At 42.1% G+C, this 9,723-nt stretch overlaps 1 protein-coding gene across 2 annotated transcripts in view; it reads right to left on the bottom strand.

Annotated features, from left to right (window-relative positions):
* The window catches only part of tmtc1 (transmembrane O-mannosyltransferase targeting cadherins 1), a 73,926-nt gene that overhangs the window by 12,957 nt on the left and 51,246 nt on the right, over window positions 1-9,723 (bottom strand). For both annotated transcript variants that reach the window (XR_014571033.1, XM_083794520.1), the window contains exons 8-9: window positions 3,976-4,097; window positions 906-1,073 (exon numbers count right to left, since the gene is read on the bottom strand). Coding sequence is in view for 1 of the 2 variants with exons in the window: in XM_083794520.1 (XP_083650646.1) it covers window positions 906-1,073; window positions 3,976-4,097 (290 nt within the window). In the remaining variant the exon portion in view is untranslated. The remainder of the gene's footprint in view (window positions 1-905; window positions 1,074-3,975; window positions 4,098-9,723) is intronic.

The raw sequence follows: 9,723 nt of genomic DNA, 5'->3' as shown, positions 1-9,723 counted from the left end.
TAGCATCGTTCATAAGGTTGGCGAAGAGCGTCCTCTATCGTAAATCGCTGAACACACCAGAAGACGAAGACCTCCGTCCATCGTGGCGGTCAATGTGTCAACACCGGTATAGATAGACTAGCGGCTAGTCCGCATGCACGCTCACACACACACACACACACACACACACGTGTTGTGAGCTTGTAGATCAGCTATTTTTGCAGAATATCCTCCTATTATGACATGGCCAGAATAGAGATGCTATAGGGTTAACCCGGCATTGGGCTAGAGTCCAGGGGTGCCCACACTTTTTTGACTTCAAAATGACCAGCTCAACAAGATCTACCCAAAAAATATGACCCCATTGCTGAAATGTGTTGAAATGTTGTGAAATGTACCTGAGGGGGCTTTGGAATAGCGTCGCTGGCGTTACATACAGCAAGACATAACACAAAGACACTTGGAATGGGGAAATAGAGAGAAAATAATGTAATGCTACTGACAACAAATGTCAGATTCCAAAATGTTTTTTTATATTTAAATTAAATATATGTTTAGGACCATGCCATGCTGTGATCTACCTGCACAGCCTTTGTGATCTACTGGTAGATTGTGATCTACCTTTTGGGCACCCCTGGCACTAGCCCATTTAGGGCGGGAACCCCTTTTGGTGTTTTAAGCATTATGTTATACTTTTAGCTATTGGCAAATAGCAGATCTACAAGCTCGTAGCTATGAGCTTGTAGATCTGCTATTTGCCAATAGCTAAAAGTATTTTTTAAAAATCGTGATGGGGGTTGGCGGGCAAATTACAAACTGGTATATTTTTGGGGTTCCTTGACATGAAAATGAGGTTTTTCAGAAAACTGTCCAGTATTTAGAAGACATTCAGTAGAATCGACGTCAGGTCTAAATGGTCTGTATACCTGAACAGAACCTCTCTGGACAGCCAGATGTGGTTCTGCTGCACAGTCTTCCAGGAGAACAGCAGCAGCAGCAGCAGAGTGGACACGCTCAGGGCCGCGGTGCCCCAGCGGCCCAGCACCGCGCACAGCCTGCCCAGGCCGTGGACCACCAGGATGCAGTACCCCATACTGGAAGGGAAGGAAGGGAAGGAAAAGGCGGAACATGAACAGTGGTGGAGGAAAGTACTCAAAACGGTTTACTTAAAGGGATCGTGACATTAATAGTAGTAGTTTTAGGTGAAGCGGTGGTCACCTCACCACCGAAAATCCAAACTATGAATAGACTTTTAGCCCAGATATGACATTAACATTTGCCAGCAGATGTCACTGTTGAGGCCTGTTTGCCTGTTTTCATTGCAGCTCAAAAGGCTTCAGATTCAGAACACACAGAGAAAATTCAGGCAACAGAAAATCCACTGAATGTAACAAAATGTGTTTTTTTTCCTCTCTCTCTCTCTCTCTCTCTCTCAGAGGCATCATCTGTTCTTTAGTCATGGTGTGTTACTGTAGGCGGATGGCAGGCAAAACTTTCACGTCGTGTTCATTTCTGGTTGCATCTGTTCAATCTTCTGTATGCAGAATCATTCATACGTTGGCGAAGACCGCAACCTATCATAAACCACTGAAAAAAACACATGACGGAGATTCTCTCTCCCTCTTGCCCTCTCTCTCTCTCTCTCTCTCTCTCTCTTTCTCTAACTCTCTCACCCACGCATCCTCCCACTCTCACAAGTCAAAACAACATACAGACTGGTAAGGGAAATTAAGTGCACAGTGCTACACATAGGGTGGAAGCCCAAACGTTTACCCTTCATGAATTAAACAAATATTTATCGCAGTGTAATCAACTTCACTGCAAGCAGAGTGACAGCCAATCCACTGTGAACTATTCAGGCCCAACAGCCAATGACAACGTTTGGCTACATGCCATGTACCTACTCGATAATTCCATTGTTTGCAATAGATTGTTTTATTATTAATATTATGGATTAGTAAGGGATCTATCAAATAGCTAGTGACAGCCGAGAGAATGACAGGAGGAATGTATATGAAAGTAAATGAGAAACTCATCTTTAATCAATAGGAAAGATTCACCAAATATAGCAGATCTACAAGCTCAAGCTTGTACAAGCTGATAGACCGGCAATTGTTTGAGGAAGCGATTCAGCGTGGACTGAAAGCACACCAAGGAAAGTTGCAACTCAAGTCCGTTTCACTCAGTATAGATAGAGGCACCCACTTTGAGAAACCCTGATTTGTAATTGTATGTCCATCATTCTGAGGATCTGACCCGGGTGGTGGAACTTGGAGAACAGTTTTCAACAGAGACTGCTACTCTCCAATGTCCCAGCAGGGGGGAGTAGTGAGCACATATGAGTGAGATGGAAGGGGATTTCTGCCCCTGTAGACATCAGCCGCCACATAAAAGCCCCTGCTTTGGTGTGGTTAACTTACTCTGTTTGTATTGGTGTGTGTGTGCGTGTTCGCATGTGCGCAGCTGTGCGCACAATCTGCACATACTGTATATAGGCTTATCACTAGGAAGCGATTCAGGTTAGGGTCATAATTTGGCCTTTGGAGGTCAGATTTATGGATTGGGTTATGCCTCATTCCAATTTAGTTGCACGCAGACAAATGGCAGATCTATAAATTAAACAAAAACAAGGGCTCGCAACTCACTTTGTAATGCTCCAGGTAACTTTTATTTATTCACGAACACAGCAGGCAGGACATACGTGTCGACCTGTGGCTGTCTTTCTCAAGTATAATACATGCATACTTGAGAAAGACTGTAAACATGTGTAAGCTAGTTTTTCAAAGTGGTAAAAGGACACAGCTCTGTTTACACAATTCTTTATTCTCTGCTTTTAACGGTTTTTATAGTTTTTGACAATGTAACGGTATGTTTTCTCATGCCAATAAGGCTCATTTAAATTAAAGTGTATTAATCTTGTTCTTATTGTATGTTTATGCTTTCTATTCATCTACAATGAGTCACTCAGGGATAACTCCCTCCCGTGTGGCTGTTTAGATATGAGTAAAATGCTTTGATCATCATGTGTGACAGTACAAGTAAATAACCCCTTAGATAGAATTTCTGTTGGCTTAGATAGCATTTGACTTAGACTTATAGCATGTTATGTAGACAGCACTATAATTGTATTGTATATAGTCATAGCACGCCATAGTACATATGTATAGCATAGTAGTGAATATGTATAGTTTATTATGTATAGTGTATGTATAGTTTCATCATATAGATATTCCACTGTTACCTTCTTAGCTTACGCATGTTTCATGATAAATGCTTTTATGTGATGTATTCCCATGCTTTTGTTCTTGCCTAAATGTAAGTCGCTCTGGATTAAGAGCGTCTGCTAAATGCCTAAATTGTAAATTGTAAATTGTAACAGCTATGATACTTTCCCCAGCTGCAGTACAAGTCACATTGCTTCAGCCACACATTCTTTTCATCTCCTGCCATACACACCTTTTATTTATTTATTTTACTTCAGAGTGAAGAATAGTAAAGAATAATGCTGGGTGTGACTAATTTGTAGAAATTATACTGCAAATTCAAGAGAGGGGGGAACACACATGATAAATATATAGTTGACTTAATAGGACAATGCAGGGAAGGTGATTTACGGACAGTAGGAAACGAGAGGGTGAGACTAAAAAGACAGGACAGAAGGGGTGAGAAAGAGAGGAGAAAAGAGAAAGTGAGAAGGAAGATAGAGAGAGAGAGATGCAATTAACCCAATGGTGTCATTACCACCGTGAGCATTATGGAGTGTATTGTGTTGTTAGTATTAATCATCTGTTAACATCCACACCCTACTTTAGGACATACAGTACAGTGCTACCCTTGTGCGCGCGCGCGCACACACACACACACACACACACACACACACACACACACACACACACACACACACACACACACACACACACACACACACACACACACACACACACACACACACACACACACACACACACACACACACACACACACACACACACACACCTGGGCATATAGAGGACTCTCTCAGCCACCACAAATCCCACCCTGAAGAACAGGTTGCTGGCAGGAATGAAGGGAAACACCAGGAACAGAATGCCCACCAACAACTCCCTGTTCTCCTGTTTCTGTGAGAGAGAGAGAGAGAGAGAGACATCAGTATAACCTCATACTGAATATTTCCAATACATCCTGTTAATGCCTATTGTAATGGAAGACAAGCACAGTCATTATACATGGGGCGTCTTAACCAAGGTTCTATGCGCAGGAAATAGCAAATCTACAAGCTCACAAAGTCGCGCATTCGTTATAACACACGGTTACAGTTTTCAATTCATTTTTGTTTTCATTTTCATCGACTGGGAATCTAAGCTTATAGCAACTGCAGGCTTTCTGTTCCCAGACAATTACCATGCTATAATGGAAGCCATTGTTCTGGTTTGAATCTTGTTTGAAAAAAAAATAATCTGGTGAACGATGATGTCACTGGTAAGCGGGTTTCTAAGTGTCCACAGCCCTCCTATGAGACACATGAGCATTAGTGAGGACCAATTATATTAAGATGGGTTGAAAATGGTCATCCTTCAAAGAGAACCGCACATGTGTTGCCAAGTTACAGCGATCCGGTAGGACGTCATTCTAATCTTCTTTTCACATTAGCTCCACCGGAATACAAAACCGGAAAACCAAAGCTCTGGTTAAATCGGGTTGAAACGCCAGGCGGTTCGCGTCCGGTTCCAAGAATCTTGAACGGCACTTAGTTCTAGAACCAAAGTTGTTCTGGTGGAAAAGGAGCCAGAGTGTGCACATGGAACATAGAGAGAGTCTGCGCTCAGTAAAATAGGTAGATTAGATGGAATACTTTATTGGCAGTTTAAAATAAAATGACAACTGTGTCATTAGGAAAATGCCAACGTGGACTATACACAAAAAAGCCGTAGCTTGTTTCCAGTGTGTGTGTGTGTGTGTGTGTGTGTGTGTGTGTGTGTGTGTGTGTGTGTGTGTGTGTGTGTGTGTGTGTGTGTGTGTGTGTGTGTGTGTGTGTGCGTGCGTGTGTGTGTGTGTGTGTGTGTGCGTGCGTGCGTGCGGGTGCATGCGAGGTCAAGGACAACGTCTCGACAGCCTTTTCCTCCAGGTGCTACACTCCAAAATGGAACTCCATTAAGAGTGTGTGTGACCTCACTGTGAACCCGGCTGTTAAAACAGGAAAGACGGCCAGGCTTCTCTGTGAGACATGGGAACACTTCAATCACTTCCTGGAGGTCAAGGGAGAGACTGATCCACCCATTACTTCCATGAGGTCAGGAGGCATTCTGGGTAGGTCTGGTCACATCATGAGTCATGACATGCATTCAACTATATGCTAAATATGGCATTATGTGCAATGTGCAGGTTTGTATTTGTGTGTGTGTGTGTGTGTGTGTGTGTGTGTGTGTGTGTGTGTAACGCCCGTGAATCGAACCAGAGTCTCCTGCGAGGGAAGGGACACTCAAACCAAACATCTTAGGGATATATTAGGCCTTTGGTCTACAGGCAGAGACTCTGAGCCACTCTGCTACGCATGCGTTCGAGCGAGCGAGCACGAACGCGTGTTGTAGTTTAGCATATACTGCAAAATAAAAAGAGAAATATATAGTTGACTCAATAGGACAATGCAGGGAAGGTGATTTACGGACATGAGGAAACGAGAGGGTGAGACTAAAAAGAGAGGACAGAAGGGGTGAGAATGAGAGGAGAAAAGAGAGAAAGAGCGAGAGAGCTGAGAGAAGAGAAGAGAGAGACAATTAACCCAATGGTGTCATTACCACCTTGAGTATAATGGAGCTTATTGTCTTGTTAGTATTAATCATCTGTTAACATCCACACCCCACTTTAGGACACATAGTGCTACCCTTGCACGCACGCACGCACACACACACACACACACACACACACACACACACACACACACAGACAGTGTGGAATTGCTCATTCTCACCTATACAGTAAAGATCACACTGAGAGATCCTGTATGCCTCCGAATCTCTCCACACATTCACAAAGATCCTGTATCAGTGTTCATTTTGACAGCTAATTTAGTTTTAGTCTTTAGAATATAATGTTTTACTCATCTGAAATGTTTTAACTTCAGTCGAGTAAATATCATAAGATTTTAGTCGGCTAAATCTACAGTTGATTTTGTCCACCAAAACGTAATGCCTGATTTTACACATGGTTGCATGCTGAAAATAGCCGATCTACAAGCCCCAAAAATGTCTCATCGTGATGCTTTTTGAGCTTGGTAGATCTGCTATTTTTTATGTTTGAAGATATAGGACGGTTATGCACCAAATTATTGCGATTAAGCGATTATGTAAAAATTGTGACAGGCCTAGACATGAAAAGTAATTGAGAATGTATTTATTTATTTCATTTATTTTTTTGTGAATGGAAGTCACACTGGACAGATAGACTGAAATCGCACCATTTGATCAGTAACCGTCAATAAATAACGAGGGCACTTTTGTGACTGTAATGTGTTGCTATAACAGTGATATTCCTTTTAGCCGCAACTATTACATTTTTTTCTCAGAGTCTGGCGGGTCAAGATAATTAATCTGGAAGCATCTGAAATCTACCGCAGCTGAGAGAGAGAGAGAGAGAGAGAGAGAGAGAGAGAGAGAGAGAGAGAGAGAGAGAGAGAGAGAGAGAGAGAGAGAGAGAGAGAATGGGAGTGAAAAAGTGAGCACACAAACTAACACAATCTTTCTGTTTCCATGGTAACAGCGCACGTGCGCGTGAGAGTGTGTGTGTGTGTGTGTATGCGTGATTGCGCATGTATGCATGTGTGTATTTTCCAGAATTTCATTGTTACTGTACATCCCATTACAACTTAAGTATACAAGTGTAAAAGCCTTTTAAATGCTACAGTACGTGCATTTCCATCAAGCCTTTTAGAATACAGGAAAATTTTCAGAAATTTGATAAAAGAAAAGCACATTTTTCCGCAGATAAATTGCAATCATGAACTATCATGATAGTTCATGAAATGAGCAGTAGGTCACGCTATTTTGCCAGTCAAGTGAGACGCCTATTTGACATGTATTTTACTTTTTGAAGTTGTTTTAGGCAAAATATTATACACGGACTGCCGATTGGGCTGGAAGTCCTCTAGCTGTCCACTCCAGAAGCTGTCTTTCAATCAGGCATGCTGTCTGTTAATATATAGTGTCCTTCTCTTCTTCTTTCGTGTGCAATCATCAGATGTCCAGCTCAGTAGCGTGCAGCCACACCCTCACCTCAGGTCCCACATCGAATAGGCCGGCCATCGAGGGTGGTTTATACAGGGTGATTATGTGGTCTGCTCCGGCTCCCCACACTCAGGCCCCACTTCGTCATGGATGTTTTGAAACGTCCGACCCCAGTTTGCAGGCGGTTCAGCAGGGTCCATTGCCGGCATGGCAGTTGCTCTCCTTCAATGCCGCCTCCCGGGTCCTGGATGTAAGGGTGGATGCGTGTTGGCCCGGCTGACTCCCACTCCTGCTTCCAGGCTGCTGCCAGCCATGCCTCTGTAGACACTAGACAGGTCCTCAGGGATGGACCTGAGCAGCTCTTGTGCCGCCTTGTTGTACGGGTGGCGGGACTTGAGTCTATTCCGAGGCAGTTCCGTTGTGGTGGTGTTGTGCAGGATATGCCAGTTGTGTATTCGGGCTTTCCTTGCTAAGGCTATAGAGCACCGAAGTCCTGACTTCACTGTCGGTAGAGGGCGTCAGTCCCCAGGTTCATGTATTTTTTATTTGCATTATAATCACCATAGGGGGATTTTAGATCTCTTCATATAAGAACTGCGTTTGAAAAACAAAATAAGCGTTAGAAACGAGTCAAATAACCCAGAGACTACATTTCCGGGTAGGCGGGTGGCTGCATCTGCCTGTCGCACAACATAAACTGAATGTTAAATATGTTTATTTTTATTTTTATTTTATTGATATTTAATGTTTCGTGGTTAGTACGAGTTGAGTCACCACCAGCTGAGCTTATGTCAGCGAGGAATCTCAGGAACGCAATGTGTTGACGGCTGGGCTTGACGTATATTAGCAGCGACATTGCCTTCATATGTAGTTTCAAGGCTTTTGCGGCCACATTAATTCAATTTTCTCCAGAAACTGGCTGTATCAAATATGAATGAACATCATTAACGACACACAGCCACCCCCCTGACCAAAATGCCGAGATGATCGGTTTATTTTTCAAACACAGTTCTTATATGAAGCGATCTAAAATCCCCCTATGGCGATTTCAATGCAACTAAAAAAATACATGAACCTGGGGACTGACGCCCTCTACTGAAAGTGACGTCAGACTTCGGTGCTCTATAGGGTAGCAGCCTCTCGTCGGAGGCCGGCCGGGGCAATTCCTGATAGTACTGGCAGATGGAACAGTGGCCTATTCATGACGGACAATTTACAATTTAGGCATTTAGCAGACGCTCTTAATCCAGAGCGATTTACAGTAAGCAGGAACCTAAGACATGGTAATACATCAAATACATGAATCATACGTATGCTAAGAACCTAACAGTGGAATATCTATATACAGTAATGAACTATGCATATACAATATAGAGCCATGTCTACATAAAATGCTATCTAAGGCTAACATAATGCTTACGACATAAATTAGTAGACTATTCATTCACCGGTCAGTTCTGCCATATCTTGCACTCAAGTTTAATACTGCTTGATTTATATGTGTTTTAAAAACTGACGTGGCTTCTACTTATAAATAATAATGACAAAGCATCACAGAATAAGTGCGTAGCCTAATTAATGGAGCTGCGCACGTCAACTCATTAGAGGTGAGTGTCATTATGATGAGAGATGAACTTATTAATAGCCAATAACCTAATATGTTATATTAAAGAATATACGTTATAATATAACGTGTCATTATTCTAGCCTAATTTAAACATAATGTATTCTGCTAGATGAAATGTTATGCTGTCGGAAATGCATGTGGTTACCCAACATCACGACGTGGCATCTTTCATAAATAACTATAGGCCTATACTTATAATAACCTACTCATCTAATTATACTAGTAGAGGTCAATGCTTTCTAATTCAAAACTTATTCTGTAAGCGTTTCCATCCCCCTTTTGTGCTTTTAATTTTCTCGATAAAGCCCCCAAATCCACCCCCTCGGAGCACAAAGGTGTTTTTGCAAAATATGCCAAAATGCCACTAAAAAGGGCTTGATGGAAACACACCTATAGGGATAATCAATGGGGAGCAGGTCATTATTGAGAAATAAACCCAAGGCTTTATTAAATGTAACTATTCAATTATAATAGTTAGATCAGATAGTTAGTAAATTAGAAGTTAGATCGATCAACCATCTGCCCCAACATAACACACACAACACATTGTCAACAGTACTTGTGTTCACAGTCTGACAGACTGACAGTGTGTCAGAGTGAGCTAAATGATAGACCTATCTATGTGAGTGTGGCTGTGAATTTATGTTAATATTAAACACGAAATATGATACCAGAAGCTACAGTGTACTGTATATGAAGACATGATGAACAGAAGGTGAGGTTACATGATTGTTTTCCCCCCTCAGATGTTTACTGTCCTGCATGTTGCCTGCGTAGGGCTAAATTATGAATGTTAGCTATGTAAATAACGTTTCATCCACAGCATCACATTGTTGCTTTATATTACCGTACATTACATTTATGTCATATTAAGTCAAAGTCAGAGTCAAAGTCATA

Source organism: Protomyctophum parallelum (genome assembly GCF_964188405.1).
Source record: "Protomyctophum parallelum genome assembly, chromosome: 22".
In the NCBI taxonomy this organism is placed as follows: domain Eukaryota; kingdom Metazoa; phylum Chordata; class Actinopteri; order Myctophiformes; family Myctophidae; genus Protomyctophum; species Protomyctophum parallelum.
This window is presented reverse-complemented; position numbering and strand designations above follow the sequence as displayed.